At 42.2% G+C, this 22,447-nt stretch overlaps 1 protein-coding gene across 1 annotated transcript; it reads right to left on the minus strand.

Moving 5' to 3' along the window:
- Positions 1 to 214: 214 nt before the first annotated feature.
- On the minus strand, positions 215 to 21,812 carry MTHFS (methenyltetrahydrofolate synthetase). The gene is made up of 3 exons (XM_057426239.1): positions 21,590 to 21,812; positions 17,930 to 18,194; positions 215 to 984 (listed from the first exon to the last, which is right to left on the minus strand). The coding sequence occupies exons 1-3, from the start codon at positions 21,728 to 21,730 to the stop codon at positions 761 to 763; spliced, it is 630 nt and encodes a 209-aa protein (XP_057282222.1). The 5' UTR covers positions 21,731 to 21,812; the 3' UTR covers positions 215 to 760.
- Between the last annotated feature and the right edge of the window lie 635 nt (positions 21,813 to 22,447).

Here is a 22,447-nt window from a genome sequence, read left to right on the forward strand (position 1 = left end):
TAAAGAACGTAATTTGGAATATTATTTTACAAAAAAAAAAAAGAGCTGTTTTTTCTCCAGATGGAGAGCTCACTGACTGCATTTTAGACTACACTGCAATCTTGTATTTGGATAAAGGAAAGAACCATATGCCAAAGTGACAGACATAAATTAACCTTTTTTTATTAACAGATACTCTCTTTAAGACAACTTCTTAATACTTCTTTATTTTAAGACAACAAGGGGCCAGGTAAAGTCAGAGTTATTGTCCACACTAAAACCAATTAAGGCTTTCTTCCAATCACTATTTTTTGCCCAGTTTACTATAGGACTTTTCTGGCAGTTTCTTGTTTTGTTCATGGATGCACGTAAGACCTAAGTACTAAGAGCTTTTACCATAATAACTATAACCAGAATGGACCAAGAACTGTCATTAGTAGACAGTTCACCTTTAAACTGGAACAATAAAACTGATAAGTATCAAGTAATTTGTTCCTCAACAGTATGATGAGCAGAAATGGTCCTTACTGTAATAAACAGTCACACATTCTTGTTTCTATTAATTCTAGAATAAGAACTACATCAGATACTTCATAATTAGATGGAAATCAACGCAATCCTTGCTAGTATTACCACATTTACAATGTTGTTTTGTTTTTCTCTTGTTCAGTAGTGTGCTCATTGCTCCCAAAATCATCTACATGACTATTAAAAAGTCATGACTGATGGATCTGACATCTTTGGCTGGTGCCTCTAGAAGTGGTTTGAAATCAAGATACATTCAACAGTGTTCATAAAGGATTTCATCTACTTGGACGTCATTTTCTGCCACAGGCACCGATTCACAAATCTGCTCCCGAAAAGCCAAGGCAATCGTGTAAGGCTTTCCACTGGGATGTTTCATACATCTTTCAAGGTAGGTGTCGTAATATCCTTTCCCTCTTCCCAATCTGTTGCCTTTTTTGTCAAACCCAAGGCCTGGCATGAAGATAAGGTCAAGACCTCCTGTAAAAAAATGAAATAAACATTAGTAGAGGCACTGTGGGTTTCCCGATGGCTTGACTACATCCTCGTAACTTCAGATGTTTGCAAAAATGCAAGCTTTGTGTTTTGTAAAATCTCTTTGATCAGATGAAAAATATTAAATACTAAATCTGAATACTAAACCTGTAAATTTACATTTTTATCTATCAATTGCATACTAGATCAGCTGCAAAATAATTAGACCTTGAAAAGCTTGAAGGGAAAAAACCTACATTATAACAAATCTATTTTATCATTTTAACCTTGCATTTCCAAATACTAATGATTATGACTCTAAATCCAGGCAGAGACTGAGCTCGGGGAAATTAAATGCAGGAGGAATCAGAAAATCAAATGAACTTCAACATCAGACACAGAACTAGGCAAAGGAAAAAGAATGAAAAGAACACACATAAGAGAGGGGATCTTCTTGACACAACTGTAAGATGTCATGAACCTTCACTCAATCTCCCAAAACCAAAGAGCCATGAATGCAATATATTCTGAAAGTGGATATTGGCCCTCTTGTACCAAGATCAAGATCGGAAGAATTGTCTCTTTGTGGTGTCAGGCTCCTCTTCTCCCAAAGGACTTTCTTCCTGAGCCTCCAGCATTTTCACTGTTGCTCCAGCAGCACACACAGGCATTCTGCTTGCCTTCCCTGGATATCCCTCCTTCGGGAGGGACATATGGGCTCCCCAAGACCCTTCTGAGATTGCACTTGACTGGAACTCAAAAATCAGGTAAAAAACTGAAACAAGATGCGTAAATTGGTAATCATCCGGACAGAAAAGACACGACCTGCTGGCGAAACCAAAAGTCCCCACCAACCAGCTCCACATGAAAAGGTAAGATTAGCTAAGCCCTTTTTTCTTGCTTTGTTATACTCTGTGAACGGATGCAGATCAGCATCATGCCAGGCAGCCAGCTAGCTATTATTTGCACTCAGCTGCCCAGTTGTTTCAGGATTTGATTCACATCACTTCCAGGTAGGCAAAAGAAACTGGCTGCAACCACTAGGCATGGAGGCAGCCAGCCTGCAGATTGCCATTCCTTATGCAAGGCTTGTTCATTTAGTGTGAGAAGTCTAAAAGGACATCCTCTAAACAAATGAGCTTGGCTGGGCTGGTGCTGACCACTGAACCCAGGAACATCCCACTTACTAGTTTCACAATGTAAAGAAGGTCTTTCTTTACTTGCTGATGTAGCAGATCGACACTTAAGGAGAGAAGGGCAGGAATGGTAGTGGAAAGCTTAGCACAGACTAAACCACAGCTGACATGAGTCTGGAAAGAAAGCAAATGCTGTGTCTCAGTCCACTGCTTCTTCCATCTCATAGGAACAGTACTTAGCCTTCAGCAGCTTTTTATAACTAGCTTCTGCTCCTTCACCAGGGCTAAGATGTGTCAGGTACTTCTTCATTTTTCCTATGTCCAAACCTACTCTCTCCTGCCGTTTTGGATTTGAAGAGCCACTGATGCAAACACTCATCATGACCTATTGACTTAAACAGAACATTGATATGAAATATGCAAGGCAACACGGTGTGAAATGTTTAGAGAAGATCAGCCTTGCAAATTTGGCATCATACAGCTAAGGAGCATGGCTTTTTTAAAGAGGTCAGGGGAGTAAGAGGAGGGAATTAGCCAAAGGGCAGACCACAGAGTATTACTGGTTGAAACAAAGAGGAGTCTTAGAGTTTTACCACACTTTTGACTCATAGGACAGAGAAATGGCAAATGGCGAAGAGGAAAAGACACATGAGGCCAGAAGCATGGTTTGACCCCGCAATAGATGCCATTTTTATGGTAATCACTATGTGCATCATGTTGGATGCACCATGTCACATCTCAGTTTGCAAGTGAAAGTATGTATTTGACAATCGCCAGCCCTATGGGCTAGGACCTAGAAACTAGGACCTAGATCATATTAGCAGGTCATTAGCATTAATTAGCAGGTTAAATCCTTCCCAAGTTACTCCTGTGCTCACTATTTATCCTCTCCATAATCTGCCACACATCAGTTTTGTGTAGGTAGTCAGCTGGCTCAGAAACCAGTACGTACCAAACATTAACAATGCAAGGAAGGAAACACATTCTGCCTTACACTTTTTTTCAGCTGTTTTCACTCCATAAGACTCATGGCAAAAAGCAGGAAATACCTGCAGTCGCTACTGCTGGCAGGTGAGAATGCACACAAGGGGCAAAGCTACAGCCCAAAGGTGCCATTTCTCTGTACGTTTTGTATTACAGACAGGAAGAAGACAAGTCAGGAGAAGCACTAAGAAAAGAGGGAATTGGCAGGAACTGTGGAGGGAAGAAAGATATTTTCTACATAGTTTAACTGATAGCACAGACACACTTGAGTGAATTTAGATGTATTAAAGCACTGTGTTTTCTTCTGGGTTCTCTGGAGAAACAGACTGTATTTTAATGAGTCAGCTCCTCTATAATCATGGGGGTTTTATGCTGAGCAACTCAAACAAGCTTGTACAAATCTCAATATGAAAAATTATGCTCCAAATGCTGTAATAGTTACCCTTTTATTTTTCTTCTACTGGAGCACTGCAGTAGTGACTGCCTTTGCTCTGACTCACAACACTGTCTGATACCCATGCAACTCACACCACACAAGATTTAAGCAAAATGCCAAGCAAGACTTTCAGTAGAAAAATGACACAGCTACTCTGCAAGGAGCCCAAGGGCAGTTGAAGCATCATTAGCCCAAATCCTGCCCCAGGATCAAAGAATCATCAAATGGTTAGGGTTGGGATCGGAATGAATGATAGAGAGCTGCATGGAGAGAACTCTTTCTTGCCACATAACTTAGGGAGCAACAAAACCTCTGTGGTGCCTGCGGCAGAGCGGGGGAAGAGCTGTCACGGGATGAGAGGTGACAGACGCACAGATGAGACCAAGATTGCACACGCAGATGAGACCGAGATTGCAGACATAAAATTACGATCAGCAATGAGAGTACATCAACAGGATGGCAGGTGAGGGTAATAACATCTTATCCGTTTTGGCACAGGGCCCTCATGCTCCCAGGCCCTTCCAGCCCTGCAGGACCATTGGTTGCCACTCAGGACGCCCTGCAAGCTTGCTCTGTTCTCACATCCTGCTCCCTGTGCTCCCACAGATCGCTGTGTGAAATGGCATCCTTGTGCCTCACAGGACAGAGCAGGTACTTGGGCACCAAACACCACATCAGTTTTTACTGTCTCGTAAGACATGCTGAGGGAGGTCTCATATTTGCTACTTCTATCCCTCTCCTTGTAATGTCTGCTGCCCCTCACGTCTCTGTAGTTGTTAGCTGGTGGTTCTTGTACCCCTGAGGCTCCTGTGACTACAGGAGCCCAGGAAAGCACACCCATAGTCAGGAGTTAATCTGTGCTTCTCTTGGAATACTTGCTTGTGGTCTGCAAATTGCTAAAGGCTAAAAACACTGTCTCAAACAACAATCTATTGCTCCAGCTTCTATGTAGAGAATATCAATGCTTCTTACACACTTTAGCAGCTTCAGAACTTGTTATGTACAGGCGCGCTCTGCACTGAACTATGTATGTCCACATAGACATACCTTAGGTTACACAGAAGTGAAATGACTTGCCCAAGGACTCAGGAAACGCAAGATGCAGATGTGGAAACTGCACGTCCCCTGACTTAACCAGCAGACCAAAACATCAGCATCCCCTCTCTGGTGTTTTAAATAGGAATAGATGGTTTCGCTTCCTCTAGGCAGCTGCAGCGAACCTCCTCAGTTGGGCAGTGCATTTCTCATTACCTTCCATGATGATATCAGGTTTGATTTGTTCCCCAGGGAAGGATTTTCTCCTTGCACCTCATTACCGCTCTTCTCCTTAATCTGATGTTCCTATTTGAAATGCCAGCATTTTAAGAAGTGTTCTTGACAATGGTTAATTATAGAAGAGTACATCAAACTGCACAGATACAGGTCATGTAAAGACTGCTGGAGACTCGTCCTGCTCTCAGAAGGAGCTGCCAGCATGGCCCCTGTCCTCCCAGGTTTGAAGGTGCTCCACCAGCCCACTGTCACCTGCATGTGGGGTCACCCACCTTCCCCTGCACAGCTAGACAGTCCTAATGGAAGACAAACCTGAAACACTTGGTCATGCCAGCTTCTCATCCCTCACTGCCACTTGCTTGTGACTGCCTGTGACCCATCAAAGTGGGAGCTAGGAATCTTTTGATCCTTGCCTCCCTAGCACTTACAAGAGGAGACAGAGGCCGAGGTGCAGCAAACTCCTGTGTCGCTCTAAAGAACAGCAATGTGCTCATAAAAATCATGTTTGCAGCACAGACACCTCCTGAGCTCAAGCCTACAAGAGGTCGACAGCAATCAGCTCTGTATGGCATTGCTGCTGCTTCTCACAGCAGCAGCAGTTTGAGCTTCTCCCTGAAGCACAGAAGTTTGTGCATCGTTTACTCTACCACCACAAGGATGACTTGATCCTCCCAGCCTGGTACCTTGGGCAAGAATGAGGTTTTCAGCAGTTGGGTTTCTTCCACGCACAGCTTGCTCTGTGGGGGTAGTCAGGGACTCCCCTTCTCTGCTTGGATGTCAATATTACATAAGGTGCAGGACCAGAAGAACCAGGGCAAGAACAACTTTCTGTTTAAAGGAAAGGAGTGTGTATGGTGTTATGCACAACATAAACAATGACAGATAAGTCTATGTGCAGCTGCTGCAGAGGGGACAAGTATTTGAAAGCTGTTCACTTACAACAAATAGAAGCTTGCTTTGATCCTTTTCTGATCCTAGCAAGGACCACAGTGGAGAAAAAAACAAAGTCTTTTGCAGGAAAACCTTTTCAGAATGAAAAGGGTGCAGTAACCATCATCTGCATCAGCGTTTGCTGCATCCCAGTACAGAGGAAAAAAATAACTTAATCACTTGATCCTAACATTTTAAGTATCAGCCTTGGTGACATGCAGAGTATGAGCCAATGAGTTTGAATAACTCAGAAAGTTCTAATTAAGACAGAGTCGTTACTGTAACTTTAATTACTGTCAGCACCAGCATTGTTAGGCCTCTTGGGTAGGTGTTAGCTCCTCAATATGTACTCTGTAGGGCACAGATCATCATCTTGTTCTGTATTTACACAGCACCTAACAACTGTGGTCTGGGTTAATCACCAGACCTCAGGGAGAACAACTCCACAGAAGTAAATATTTCAATTATGCTGCAGCAAAACAAACCCTTGCCCTTTATGACTAGTGCAAAGCCTTCTCCCTGGAATGCCCTGGGTGCCCTCATGCCACTCCTGAGGTTGCTAACAGCTTGGTATTTTCTTCCAGATAAAAATGTTCTGCCCTTTGGAAAAAACCTGCCCTTGGTTTCAAGCACAACATCTCTGCTATTACACACTTGCCTTGGTATAAGGTCAAAAAGGGAAATGCCAGATCTGTTCACTGAAGGCCTAATCCAGACCCTGTTGAGGTGTGTGGTTCCTGGAAGGGCTGGGATTGCTTCCAGAGGAAACCAGCTCCTTATCCTGACTAAGCCAGATACTGTTATCCTGGATAAGCCAGATACTGTTATACCCCAATCAAACAAGCAAGGAGACAAAAACATTACCCTTTGCTTCAATTGGTAAGCATTTGAAAAAAAGTCATTCATCCAAAACCAATGATGGAAATTCCAGTAACATAGGGGATGGCAGACATAAATGATACGTGGATAGACAGTTACATTGCTTAACTTTACCCCAGCCAGTCTGCTAAAATGTAAATGCAATCCCTTAAACAAATCCCTAAACAGAAAGGAATCTGATAATTCCCATTTGCTCACACGATATGGCCTTTGACAATCAGCATCAGAAGCTCAGCATGAATTCTCATCTCCTAGGAAACCTAAGATACAACATAAGTGATCAGATCCTTAGTTACCTTAAATCAGCATTGCCCCATTGACTCCCCTCTGCACCAACCTACGCGAAAAATGTCCCGAGTTACTGACACAGGTTTGAGGAAAAGAAATCCTTTTATCTTGTAGATATTTGTTGGCAATTGTTCATCAACAGTTGTTCTCTGGTGCCCGCTCTGTAGCCTTCTTATGATCCCAAACAGTTACCTAGCAGTACTAAACGTTGTGTTTCAGATCAGGTCGAAAACCCAGCTCATTTTAAACTGCAGTCAGTAGCTTTTCCTCCAGCTGTTTCCTTTTGTCTGACAGCCCTGTATGAACACCTTTAACTGTGCAGTACTGCATCACTTCAGCAGGACTCACTGTTTTCAAACTGTTCCTGGACAACTCCTGCTTTAGAGGGAGAGCCAGAGTGATGCTCACTTTTTACCCAGCACACACTAGCCAGGGACAGGAATGAAAAACCAAAGTATCACATCCAAATCTCACAGGCTCCATCCATGCTCTCCTGCTATGGGGCACATGGTGACATCCTCAAGGCTAATGCTCACCTCATCCAGGGAGGAATGCTTTTAATACCTGGGGCAATCACTTGCTTTATTTTCGTTCCTATTTGTGTATGGGAATTGCAGGCACCAGGAAGGCTTTGCGTCCTTTTGTCTTCTAAAAAGCTCTTTACCCACATCCATGCCCACCCATAAACCACCCATCTATCTTTTACATACACAGAGATGCCAAGCAGACAATCTCCTCTGCAGCCCCTGTGCCCAGGTAACTGGTTCACAAGCATGACTGAGACAGCTTCTGTTATTACTTCAGTAAAATATTTTGCAGAAAATAGAACCATCAGCAGAATCTACAAACACTGAGCAACTCAGCGTTTATCTGTCTGCTCATCCATGCCAGTGCTTTGTGTCAGCATGAAACACTGGTCTCCACAGTTCACACTTGCCCTTCTGAACTACAGCATAATAAAATATTTATACTTCCCCCGAGAAGCTACATGATAGCCATCAGTCATACAGGTTTAAAACAACCAAGTGGCAGCCATTGTCCTGCTATTAAACTGCAAAATGCACTAATAAAGCCACTTAATCATCTGTGCTACTAAGCTGTGATCAAGCAAATACCTTCTATTTTGAATTCATTTAAAACAAAATCTTACACACTTGGTGCCAATGCATTTGAAAGGGTAAGTGCACTGCACAGCATCAGCTGCAGCACATCAGCCCTGCATAATTGAACCTATCCTGATCCACAAACAAATATCCCTTCATGTGTCATCAGGGAAGCTACTGCGTAAGGCTAAGACTTGTGTTTAAATCTAGCTGGTTTCACAATGTGGGATGTGTGCAAGGAGGCTATAACCATTGCACTCATCTCCCCTGAGGTTTAAGTTAGCTGAGGTCTAGTGTCTCATTTTTAGAATTTGCCAAATGTCTCCCCAAAAGAAAATCTGAACATGTACTTTCCTATTTCACTATTATTCATCAAGTCTGCGTAAGCCCCATAAATAAACTGTAACCACTCAATGCCACCTACAAAAATGTCTAGTTTTGCAAGTTCTGGTTTTGCAAATTCAGCAGCAATTCAAAAGGAAAGAATTACTTAGAAATGTTTTAGTTATTAGTCTGAGAATGACTTACCTGCTCCTGATATTCAGATGTGTGAGCAGAGTCAGAACAGTCCGATTGGGAAAACATGGGCAGTGACAAATGTCTGGTTCAAAGGCTTGCACCTGGGTTCTCCTGTGATTTTAAACCACCAAAATACTCTGAAACAAGATGTACCAAGGAGCAATTCCAAAGAGAGGACAAACGGGATTAGAGCCACTTCAGAGCACATTAACACATCTTGTTAAATCAGCAAATGCTGACTGCAAATCTGCTCCTTTAGAGAGACTCTCAAGGCATTGGTGCTTGAACTCTTTATGTTGGGATTGTCCTAACACTGTTGCAGCCTAAAATACAAGGATCTTTGTGCATCTTTCTGTGGCTTTACACTGCATTCTTTAAGATCTCAGCAGCTACACTTCCCATAGTGTTTATCTGAGCACTTACTTAAATACTTCCACTCCATACATGTGCATGTGCACTACTTCATCTCTTAATTTTTAATTGGTCCTCTTTTGCATGCTGCTGTCTGGATATTTTTAAACCAAAATATGACAGAAGTGAATCATTCAGGGATTTTTTCAGTAAATGCATCACTATCAGCATTTCCAATGACCTTTGACTCACTCAGCAGATAGCCTATCATAAGATACACAGAATTGCTTGTGAAGTATAAATAGTTAAAGCATCAACTTCTTTGTCAGTGCATAAACCTGACTCCTGTAGGGAGTTACGCTGCTTGATGGGAACATTAGGCATATTTACAGGGAGGGTTTATTGAACATGCAGAGTGAGCTGGTTTGGAGGTGAGGGCACCTTCACTGTTAGTGTCAAACATGTTAACACAACAGCTAAGTAATCCTGCTTCTTCCATCACTAGATTTTCTTTCATCTTTTTAAACTTGCACAGCTGATAAAAACCAACTCTCCCTGCAATTCTCCACCTCCTTCACTCCAGCCGCTGATTTTTTGGAGACACTCCTGTGTGTGTAAGTACACACACACAGGAGCACTTGCTCTCCTGTGAGTGTGAGTACAACGCCTGGATGAGATTTTAATTACAGGATTAAATTACACCAATGCTCCATAGCAAATGTATGGAATACTGACACCTGCCGGCAAAGGACTTCATGTCACTTCTGGACATGAATTTGCCCTCCATCTACAGTCCAAAAACTGATTCCCACCTCAAATGCACAGCAGCCAAAACACGCAGAAACTGAGTCTAGTTATGATGCCAGATATAAAGACCAAGAGCTATCCTTACATCGTGAAACAGCAGCATGAGTCTCCTGCTCCCTGAAAGCCAGTGGCTCTCAGCCAGGTCCAAGGAATTTCCCACTATACAGAGGAAATGACAGTGTATTTTGAACCTCAGCAAAGACAGCAGGGATTAACTGTGCAGGAAGAGAAATCTTTTGTAGCTGGAAAAGTGCTGACCTGATTTAACAGCCCACTAAGCTGGCAGAAAACCAATCCCAGGAAAAAGAAAGAAAATAAAGTAGTGATTTTGTGCCAGATTCATGAGCTGAATATGCTCGGCAGTGACTACTGGAGATGGCTCCGGGGTTGGGAGGATAAGGAAAGCATGGAGCCTCATACAAACATCAGGACTGTCCCTTCTGGCACCAGCAGGGCTCATCAAACTGCACCTTCAATCCACATTACCCTACACAGGTGGGCAGCAGGAAAAAGCTTCCTCTCTTGTTCTTCGGATTGTCGAGGTTATGTGCACAAAGGCACTGGGATGACCTTGGTGCTGGCTCCTCCTTTCCAAAAATGAAAATAAAGGGAGACAAAAGAGTCTGCTTGGATTAATTACTGCAGCCAGAGGCACTTGCATGTTTGCATTTCCCCTGTATGAGCTTGTTCTACAGACTCATGCCATATACTCTAGAAATTAACCCAACCTCTTGCTTTTGAGACACTCCTGTCTCTAGGAAACCGTATGAAGAAAATGACAGTGCTACTCTTCATACTCACTGTAGCAAAATTAGCCCTCTTTGAAACAAAACACTTGAGAATCACTTGCAGTGGATTTATAGTCCTTGCCTATGTCGCTCTCACTTCTCTTTAAACTTAAATTGATTACAGCAGAAGTAATCTTTTTAGTTGTTTTGCTAAGTGCAAAGGGAATGTTTTCTGCAAGAAGGCAAACACGGATGTGACACTTAAGATGATTACAAGGAAAAGCACTCTTTAAAAGCCTTAATGAACTTTATGAAAGCAAAGAGCTGCAGTGCTCCCGAGCTCTCAGCCCTCCAGGTTCACTGCAGGATAACCTGGCACAGGTGGTATTCAAATTAAAACACACTGTGTTCACAGTTTAGTCTGCACCAAGGTAATTCAGGACATAAGACACCAAAGGGCATTACAAAGTGATGCCACATGAAAACATTGACTTCTGCATTTCAGAGCATTTTTTAAAAGCCTTTCAAAGAAAGAGACTGTGTGATCATGACATAGCTGTCACTGAGCAGCAGCAGTGGGAGAAGCTCAGCCAAAAGCCTCTGCATTCACCTAGCAAATTGGGTGCTGATTGCTATGAAGGTGTTTCAGAGAGCTGTGGAAGCTGGTGCAGACATCAAGGAGAAGGGCAGACACCAGCTGCAGTGGAGAACAATCCCAGTGCTGGTGGTGGAGTCCTATGTCTTTCAACTGAAGGCTGGGATGCAGAAAGGCCCTGAGGGAAACTTGTTATCACAGCTGGGTCCAACACCAGAAATATTTAATTTCCAAGCAAGTATTTTCCAACTCTACCTGTTATGGAACATACCAGGCAGAATAATGTGAAATTATTTTATGGATCTTTAACACTGGAACAGGCATTTTTGTAATGGTGCATCATTAGGGGATACCTGGTGGAAACCAGTAGAAAAGACCTGCCCGGTGAGCTGATTTGAAAAGCAGTGGTATGGCACATACAGAAAGAATTAACATCTACAGTGCCACTACATATATTTCACAGTATCTCTTTACCTGGCATAACATTTTCTCTCTGGCATCTTTTCTCCAAAACAACATCAGAGAGATTGCAAAAGAAAGAAAGAGCAATGGCTGGAGCTACAGATCTAGAAAAGCTTCTGTAAGAGAATAAAAAACCAGACAAAGTTCGAGAGAAAAAAATACAATATAATACAGCTTTAACTGAACAACGAATAATGGAAAGAAATCAAATATCCTTATTTACTATTCATCATAGAAGAATGAGGTATCACTTGAACTGAAAGCAGCAGATTTATAATTAATACAAGGAACACAGTATTTTATACACTGTAGGAACATAATATAATATTAACATAATTAGGAACATAATATTTCACATTGCAACTAACTAACCAGTGCAACTTGCAGCTGTCAGAAGGCAGTGGAGCCAAGGGCTCAGTACAAGTAAAATGAGGTGCTTAGAGCAATGCTTGGAATGCCCACAGGTTAAGAGAAACCAGAACCTGTCTGTAAGGGGATGAGCCAGCGACTGTAGCTGCAGAGGTGGGAAGGAATTTCAGGTATTGCTACAAGATGTGAGATCTCCTGACTTGTAAAACACATGCCACTGGGTTGAATATCCAGTGCTTTGATCCCGCACTGTGTGAGGGGAAGAAGTATACTCTTCACAAAAAGCCTCATCACCAGGATGTCAATGCCTCCCTTCCACTGAATTTGTTCTCCTTTGCATATCAAAATACTATGGCTCATTGTCTCCAAGCAGAAGTTCATTCCAAACTTTAAATCATTTCATTAAAAAATAAATTACATTAGGAGCTAGGCCTCGATTTTCAATTTTGTTTCATGACATGCTCTCAGGTTTTCTTTTTTATGAACAGTGTAAAAAGATTTTAAATTATAATCTATCCCTTGACATATTTAGTACTGTAAGTTTTAATCAAGTTTCCCAGAGGAAAAGAAAACCTAATAGTGCCCTCAATCACTTTACAGTCTTGTTTGAGGAACTTTTGTTTTTTTCCTAGGCAGTAATATTTCACATCTCTGCTTTTCTCACACCCATGTTTCATTACATCCAGATACATTCCAATCTGCATAGATCTCATTTAAATATTCTGTTACCCCTGAGCATTATTTATGACATGTCTTTTTTCTGAATGATTAGCATCATTTTGTATGGTCCCATTGTGCCTTCATGGACAGCTACACAACATCTAATGGAGCTGAAGCAGCATATTACAACTTCTCTGTGCTTCAAGAACCAACATTTTCTCTTCACACTGTTTTTTTTTTTTATTTCCAAACTCTAATGTGTCTCATTTTTCAAACTCTCCCATTTCTGGTGCATCTTTTTTTTGGGCAGGTAGAGCAGGGGCAACCTGTCATCTTTCTTTACATCCCACTTTATTTCACAGCTGTAAATTAAACCTATTCCCCTTAAGACTGCACTGCCAACACTTCAGTCACACTCCTAAAGAACTGTGCTAAAATTTGGAATAATGAAGACTGCTGGCATCACAAGGCCATCAGTCCTGGCAGCAAATGCAGCCTCTCTGAATGTATGAATAAATAGCAGGAGTTTAAAGATGGATGAAAAAGAGCTTCTGTGGACTAAAATGTTTCTGCAGGGCAAATCCCAATGGCAAAGTTTGAAACAGTGCTAATGGTCACTTATACTACTTCAGGTTTCTTCAAACTGTAGCCTAGAGGTAGCCAGCATTTTCCTTGCAAGAGGATCACACTTCCCAGCATAAATAACCTTCATAAACCAAATACAATCTATGCAAGCAAGCTGTCCCTGCCTATTTCTGCTGTATGTTGTAATTTATGCTGTAGCAAGTCTCAGAGTGTTCTGGAAGTTATAAGGCCACAAAGATACAACTACCCCCAATCTTAAAAGTTAATACTCAAAAGGTTACATGAAAATGAAGCTGCAAGAGGTTGCTGCTAGAAATACATTAGTATTTCCTCACTTTGTATGAAGTTCAAATCTTATTGCTAATGGTAGATGTACTGTTATTTAAAGCACAGATTATCTAGTTAATATTTCACTAATTATCCTGAAGGTACAACACAAATATTGTGATCAGTCACTAAAGTTTCCAATACTGAAAATGCCAGGAGCCTCCAAACTAAATTATGAGTTCTTGATACCTTCATTTCTGGAAGCAAAAACACATTAAGCTTTAGCAGAGTAGTAGAGATTATTCAACATACCCCATTAAACTATTTAACAGTGAAGGAGCTTTTCTACACCAATGAAAAAGAGAAAGAAGCCTGCACAGTGGGGAAGGAAATGAGTAAATTGGGATGGGGAATCTTGTATGCCAGGAAGTGGACAAGTGAAAGAAGACAAAAGCACATGATCTCCTCCCTTTTGGCAGGGGCATTATTTTTGTTGGTCGTAAAATGACAGTTTAGGACTGAGAGCAGAAGGAAATGGGGAACATGGTCAGAAAGGCCAGAGAAGGATACTTGGAGTGGGAGATTCAGACCGGATGGGCAAAGAGCAGAGGGATGGAAAGCGGCTTGTGAGGGCAGAGAAATTAAGCTGGGAAATGGGGTCTAGCCCAAGGATGAGGCAAGTCTGAGAAATGATCATTTCAGAGGGAACAGAGAAGAAACCATAATGTTTGGAAAAGCAAGCAAAAGAGTCTGTGTTCAGTGGCGGCAGATCCTTTGCACAACTCAGACTGGAACTAGGATCCCGAGCCTCTGCTGCTTCTCCCTCAGTAAACACCGGTTAATATCTAAGTCATTGAACACTGTAGTGATAAAGAGCCCATACAGAAATGAAGAACTCTGTCCCCATACCAAGGATTGAATAACGCATGGTAATAAAGGCCTGCAGCTCTAACTTGAACAGAGGGAAAGCAAATGACTGAGCACATACTTGTTAGTAGCATTCATCAACAGCAAGCAGTATTCATATGTTGCACCTTTGAAAGAGCCTGTATCACTGCATCTGGGTTCATCTTTGAATGAGCCCAGATCTGATGGGCAAGGACTATGTAATAATGTACTTAAAGGCCAGGGCGGAATACACAGATAAAGAGGCTTATTTAAGTCTGTACACATAATGCCATTTGTTGCATTTCTTAGGAGAGTGGCTCACAACCCATTAGAGTAACCAGATCCAGTGCCAAAATTTCTAATAGCTCTTTATTTTTCAGCCAAGGAAAGATATCAAGGCCAAACCCCCTCTCCCCATTACCTAGGTGAATGTTTTAAGAGTTGTCTATAATTCACTGTACACCTTCAACTACTAGTCAGTAGTTCAGTTATGAACACTTATGTTTTTATATTTATTCAGGTCCAAGACTTCCAGCTGAAATTCTTCAGTTCAAAGTTGGCCACCTGCCTTCCCTTAAAAGAAATCACCTCCAAGAATTTCACCATATGAAGGTAACTCAATCCAGTCTTTTTTTCTTTTTTGAGTCCCAGCTTTTTGCCCATAGTTCTCAGAGCAGGTTTAAGTAATAATAAATGTCATTACAAGTTAGGAAACCTATGTCCAGCCCGCTGAATCACACCACTTCCCTAAACCACACTGAAATTATAACTGCTCGGGAAATGTCCTTTTAAATTTCTGTAGGAGTCATGATAAAAAGCAAACAGGGAGCATGGTTTTATCTTATTTACTCCTTCCAAAGTTGTGCAAGGTATTTATACTCCTGTAAACAATTGCTGCAACCCACAGTATTCATTGAAAGTATTACCTTGGGCAAAACTTGGTACCAGTGCACATTTACATTTCTGATGGGAAAGGATACAGATGGGAACTGGTACCCACTACAAAAATGTATCACTGGCTTGCTCCAGAAGTTGTCTAAATCTTTCAGTAGGTGTAGCTGGAAATGAACCAAGTCATGGACCTACATACACCCCTACTCCAAACAAAATATCTGAACTTCTTCCACCTTTGTTCTGTTACTGTGTCCATTTAGCCTAAAGAAAGCAACTTTTCACATTAAGGATTGCTGTCAGCCGTGCGCAGTAGAGAAGGTAACAGACTTTCTACTACTAATACTGCAGAGATCTCTGTTTATGCCAACAAGGTGTTACGTGGCGTACTGCCAAGATGAAAATGGGTAAACCCTGATCCAACAGAAAATGGGCTGTCTGTAAAAGGAGGGTCTATTCAAAAGGACAGGCTCACACCTATTAGACACTGCTTGAGCACTACCAAGATTGGGAAACTCTATGCAAAAATTATACCTACTCTAATATTTGAGCTATTCTTCACAATAACTATGCCTGAAGTTTTAAGGACAGTGTGAATTTAAGCTTTCTGTCATGCAAAATGAATACACTCAGAAATGACATGACTTATTTATGTACCTGCAGGGTATTTCTTGGAAATTACATAGCAACTTATGCCAGAGATGGGAACATTACTAATGTAACACCATGTTATCTCCTTATAACAATGTAAATGCCTCAGATCACCACAGTATTTGATAACATCACAGAGATAAATGTTTCATCCATGCATAATGCCAAGAATGGGGGATGAATGTAGTAGCAAGGCAATTTGCATTCCTGCAAATGTACCCAAGTTAAAAAATACAGTAACTGACATAAAAAATACAGCAAAAGGAATTTAAAGGCACATTGAGATGCAGTGTGTGTGTTTCTGTGGGAACAAAATCTGATTATGCAATAGTGAAACAAATCTAAACTTACTCTCTAGTCTTCAAAAACTGTCCAATGATAAAGAACCAAGGTCTGACTTCCAATCCAAACCGAATTATTCCTAAGTTACTGAGCACAGACTGAAACTGAGCTTCAGGCAGAACAAGTTTGATGTGGACATACATCAGTTCTTACAACTGCTCTCTTGGCATCTCTGTAGACTGCAGTAGCTCTTCTGGCATTGCTCTCTGCCCATAACCATATCCTGGTGCAGACAATGGAACAGCAACTCCAGGACTAGCCAGGTACCAAATCTTTCTCCTGCCTTCCCCCATCATCTTCACTGCCGGGCACCTGGGCTGTCCCCAACACATACATCTCAGTGCACTCTATACCAGGTAGTCATTCTTTCCATCGTACCTAAAACTGTTGTGTGTTTATTCTGTGATCTCTGCAACAGCTTTGTTTAATTCAATGAACAGCAGTTCATCAGTAGTAGAAAAGCTTGTCCCAAGCGCCTGAACCCTGGACATTTTAAGGCTTACCTCCAAAAGCTCCTAAATCCCACCAATACATACACATTTTTGACAAAAATTAGGAAAACAAGCTACAATGCTAAATATTAATGTAAAGAAGGATGATTGTATGAAGCACTGAAATACCTTGCTAGCTAACATGCCAACACAGAAAGCATTCTAATATAGGAAAGAGGTATAGATTGAAAATAAAAGAGAAACAAAGACAGTTACTGTGTTCTGGGAAAAAGTACATTGGCATCCTGAAGCAAATACAAACCCATGTTTAACCAGCCAGAGTCATATAAATGTTATGTTCCTCTACCAGGCATTAAAAACCTGTATGTGGGGTGTGGAAGCTGTCTGCATGGTTAATTTCCACCAAGAGAAAATTTTCCCAGACTGTTTCAAGCTCGAATTCGATATGAGTTTTCCATTAACGACATTAAACATTTCTTCAGATGTTTCAGGAAGATATTAATGTCTTCACAAAAAGAATGCAAATACTGAATGCAGACACAGAAGAAACAAGCTTGTTCACAAGTTTGTAGAAGTTGGGCAATTTTAGGCTAAGAAAGAGAGAGGTTATTTTGGGACTAAAAGATACATGCCACTAGCTAGATCTAAACCAACTTTACTTTTCAACTCTATGAAGAATCCAGTATCTGAGAAAGCATTATAAAATCAAAATGTGAGAGAATAATGATGGGAAAGATTTGCAACATTCATCCAGGCCTACAAGAAAGTCCTTTTATTTTCAGACAAAGGTCTCAGTCTGGAGAGGTGTTCTGCATGTGCAGGCTCCGTATTGGCACTGTGATTCATCCATGCAATACAATTTGAAGGATCAAAGATTTCAGAGAATTCTCATGTCAGCCTACAGACATCACCTGAAAAGTTCCCCACCTCTCAGGCAGCGCAAACTAAAGTTCTCAGAGTGCATCCTAAAACTCTGAATCCCTGTGATTTTCAATGGCAGCCTAAGCCATTCCTGGTAAGCCTGTGTCCTTCATGGGCCTCTGTATTATGCTTGCTGAGACTATGCTGAGGATATCCATGAGTCAGACCAAGAAGCTGGATTTATCTGGAAGGTTGAATTTTTTTCAGTTGGATCAGCTGTGCAGTCTTGTTCCCGTCCTGCTGACATATTACAGGGGTGGCACAGGACACAGAAAAACAGGCAAGAGAAACAAGCATCTACTTACATTGACTTAAGCACCTCTACAACATATAGAACCAAAGTGCAGCATCTCATTTCACTCTACCAGATTATTTGCTACTGGCCTCCAGGCTACTCCTGCTCAACAACCCCACAACATGGAAGAAAACACTCACCACCAGCAAGAGCTTCCTCTCTTGCACTGTCATCATCACTAGGCTGAAGAATATTCCAGGATGTCAAAGTAAGTGATGAAATATCTTCAGCTGATGATAACTTCAGCATGTCCATGTGATTGCTGTGAGGCTTGTAACGCGGGATGAAACACTCCTTGCCTTGCTTAAAAATGTCCTTGATGATTTCTTCTGTCTGGATTTCATCTGGCATGCTTAGGAAGATTGCAATTCTTTTGGATTCTTGGTACTTGGGATGGCCAATCACCTACATGGGAAATTGGGACAGTCTGATTATGAAAAGTTTACAAAAAGAACTCTTAATTAAACACACAATGGGAGCAAAACATACACTGAAAAGGGTAGAGATACAAACTACCCTGCATCATAAAAAAGAAGAGATTGACTTTGTTTCCTACTCCAACACTTTCACCATCAGCAAAATGAAAATAGGTTAAATATTTGCACCTAGTGAATAGAACATTGTAACACAGGTTTCGGCCAGCAAAAAGCAATTTAGGAGGCAATCTCCTGAACCTTTTAATGTTTGTGCCATACAGTGCTGACATCCTCAAATGCCCAACACCACTGGAGCAAGATACTGCAGGTCAGAGCTGCCAGCTTCTGCAAGACACAAGGTTTTTGCATTCCTTTTCTTCCACTCATTTTACACGCATCTCTCATCCAGGCCCAGGTAGAATGAAAAGTGCATCAATGATAATAACTCAAAAGAAAATAAGCATCAGAGCAGATGACTGCAGAGCACAAAATCTTCCAAGGCCAAGTCCCTCTTTCCTTCTTTTAACCTGAAACGCCTTCCGTACAGCAAGTTTAAATATATGACTTCAAACATCACCAGCTTCTAATGGGGGATCTTATTACTGCACATTTTTCAGAGCTTGAAGGAAAAATGGCCTTATGATTTTTTGATTTTCATGAGGTTCTCTGTGCGGGGCTTATAAAAGAGTGAATATGGGAAGGAAAACAAAAACCACTTATATGGTGAAAAAGTGTTAGTGCATCTATACCTCATTATGTCTCTGCCCCATTCGTTTGAATTCCACATTAAAATTTGAGAGAAGGTTTCTAAATGTTTGTCTTCTTGTTCTCTAGTACCACATATAGTTTGTTACTTACATCTGGTCAAAACAAATACAAATGTGTCCTTCCTCATTAAATGTGATTTATTTTTACTCTACACACTTGCAAAAATCTGTCCAAAACATCAGAGAAACCGTGCTTATCCGTGGGGGAGAGAGCACCAAATCCTCTGCTTTGTGCTTGTGTAACTGCAGGGTAACTTGTTCTGAGCTTTAGCCTTTGCCCTGGCCCTGGTCTGAGAGATAAATAATTGCCCTTATCCAAGTTGAGATAGCTTATCACTCCTTTTTTCCCTTTCTTCCCAGCACAGCAGTGAAAAGCCCAGGCAAAACATTCAGAAGATGGATATATTTTTGTAAGGCAAAAAAAAACAACAAACCTTACTGCAGACCAAATTACGGTAATGTGTTGCTGCTTGGCCATAGAAATATCTTCACAATTCAAACCCATATTTTACTTACTTTTGTAATTTGCTCAACATTACACATGGATTTTTCCACATAAGTTATTAAGCTTTTAAACAACAGAATTTCCATGGTAGCTTTTGTTTGAAAGAAGGACTATTTAGTCAAATTGTAGACTCCAGACAGTGCCTGTGATTCATGTTGTTGAGGGCCTCCAGAGCTGAATCTTCTCATAGTTTTGGAGGAGAGAAACTGAGACATGAAACTCTTCTCTTTCAAAGTGGTGCTGTGTGCTGTGGGCCCCACACAGGTCCAATCTGCTCCAACACATCCAGCAACACATCAACTATGCCATATAGAAGAAAAATGAGGCTGAAGATGTCAAACCACACAGGAAGACACAATTTCAGATGTTTTCAGAACTGTGAAGATGAAGCCGCTATGACTCGGAGCATTTTCTGAGAAGGGTGAAAGATTTTCCACTCTGAGCAAATATTATCTGCCCTTTGCTTGCCACCTGATGGCTATTTTTGCAGAATCAAAGCATACAAACAGCATGACTTTACTAATGAACATTAGAAAAGAAAAATCATCCAGAAGCTAATTGAGTACCAGTGGCTGGGTCAGCCCATGGAACTGTTTCACTTTGAACTTAAAGATCACTTTGAGATGAGATTTTACAACTAAAAATACTGTTCAGGTGTTATAAAATAACCTACTCACTTTTATTAGCTGCAAGCAGTGATATATGGTATAAAGCTACATTTTCAGCCTTATAGCATTCCAAATACTATTTTAGCACTTTCAATAAATTCTTCATGTCTGCAGTACTACCCTCCTATAGAAGAAGCTGACTCTACTTCTGCCATTTGCACACCACCCCTCGGTCTCAAGCAAGCTCAGGACTTTCAATTTGTGTCAGATTATTAAAATGGCAAAATAACACCAATATATATGTCGTATTTTCCAGTGCCTTCTTTTATGCAAAACAAAAGCTGTCTTTTAGTGTGCTCTCACAAGCAGAAACGTGTGCTGTTGCTGAGCTTAAAGGCTAAGGGCTCCTAAAACCTGGTACTACTACATGGGCTAGGTGCTTATGAAGTTGGCAGAGGACTGCAGTTTTGAAGAGGATGCATGCCAGTATTTTCTCAAAAAATTGAGAGATTTTAGTCTAGGATATTTAATTACTAAAATGCAGAAACATGATAGGACATTACATATATGTATTAAAAAAAAAAAGCATTCCCAATAAAAAAGGGTTGCATGAACTCCTGTTAAGCTTCCTATGACCTGAAGTTTCTGTGCAGCCACATCCCAGTCATTAAGTGGCTACACATCAGTATTAAGTGAAGTCTGTAAAATGATTTGTGATCCTCTGGCAGGAAAATAACAATACAAGTGTAGATCATCTAGAAACACCCGCTGGTGCTGCAAAATGCAAAAATGAGGACTGTGCTCTAGGACATGCAGTGACTGCAGAACAACATTTTATTGTGTTTATTAAAATGATAAAATACATCTATATAAAAACTTTGTGATCCAAAAGCAAGCAGGGCTTTTTGAAAGAACATGCCAACACCACGCTGTGCTAGGATTCCAATTAGGTAAACCCTGCTTGGTACCTTTTAAAGTATAAGAATTACGTTAGAAATAAAACTGCATGGAAGAAATACCACGGAAAGATACAGAACGGGAACGTCAGCCAGGTAAACAAGATATAGTTGTTTTAAATGGAGATAGTTGCTAAATATTAATCTGTATTGCCAGGAGCTGCCCACAAAGTTACACACCCCACAGGAACCCACACGCCCCCCGCTGCTGGGGGGTTTATGGCAGAACTCGCCTCCTGCTTTACAAACCCCATGCTTCCACTCCGTGATGGCTGTCACCAAAGCCACCAACCCCGGTCCCCGGCGCTCATTAGGAGCGGTGAAGGGAGCAGAGCCGGGGCCGAGGCGGTGCTCCCCGCCCCGCACAGGCCCGGGCAGCGCTCGAGGAGCCCGGCGGGAGCCCTGAGTCACCGCTTCGCTCCCTAGAGCCGCCTGGAAAGTCCCCGCGGGGCTCCCCGCGCTGCGCGGGGGCCGGGCCCCGCTCCTCGGCGCTCCCCCCTCCGCCCCCGGGGCCGCTCTTCCTGGAAGCCGGGCGCACTCGCACCCACCTCGCGAGCGAGCAGGCGGGACTGGCGCTGCTTCTCCGCCGCGCCCAGCGCCCGCAGCCGCTGCCGCAGCTCCCCGCGGAGCGCCCGCTTGGCGGCCCGCAGCGCCGCCGCCATCTCGCCGCCCTCCACCGGCCGCTCCATACGCCGAGGGAGCCCGGCCTAAGCGCCGGCCTCGCCCTCCCGGGGGCGGCCCGCTGCCTCGGCCGGGTGTCAGCCGGAGCAGGGCCGCTGCTGGGAGGCCTCGGTGGCTGCAATGTCCCGTGGCTCTTGGGGGTGTTGTAGGCCACCTTGGCCCGGCCAGCCTCCTGGCGAGGCCTTTCGTCATTGTTTTGTCTGGTGAACGTTACGAAACCTCTTCCCCTTTCGGAATATTGCTGTGAAAAGGGAAATACGTGTTGGTGGGATATTTTACCACCATATACCAAACGGTTTCGTTTCCCTACGGTATTGGCCCGTCTATGAGGGCGGTGGTGTGAATGAAGGGCTGTGCCTGTGGAGTTGTGTCCAGGGGGAGACACTGGAGGCTGATATTTGGGATGTTTAATGATCGATTTTAAGTGCAGAAAGGGATGTTTTTAGAGCAGCAGTTGCTTTCATAAAACTATTCTTCATGGCATTTGATGACGTCTGAATTTAGTTCCTGTGAGCATTAATGAAGACATCAGCTGACCCACTCTGTGGCTCTTTGACTTTACCTTCTGCTCTAGAAACAGCACTGTGTTTGCAGTGTATTGCCTGACCACTGCAAGGATCACTTAAGCAGTGGTGCCCCAGGACCTGGGACATTGCCCAGTGCCTGGTATAGATAACTTAATGACAGTTAACACAGTGTATCTGTACTATTTTATAAGACTTAGA

This window comes from Pezoporus wallicus, unplaced genomic scaffold (genome assembly GCF_028554395.1).
Source record: "Pezoporus wallicus isolate ANWC-B61680 ecotype Strahan unplaced genomic scaffold, APGP_CSIRO_Pwel_v1 contig_3952, whole genome shotgun sequence".
NCBI classification, from domain to species: domain Eukaryota; kingdom Metazoa; phylum Chordata; class Aves; order Psittaciformes; family Psittacidae; genus Pezoporus; species Pezoporus wallicus.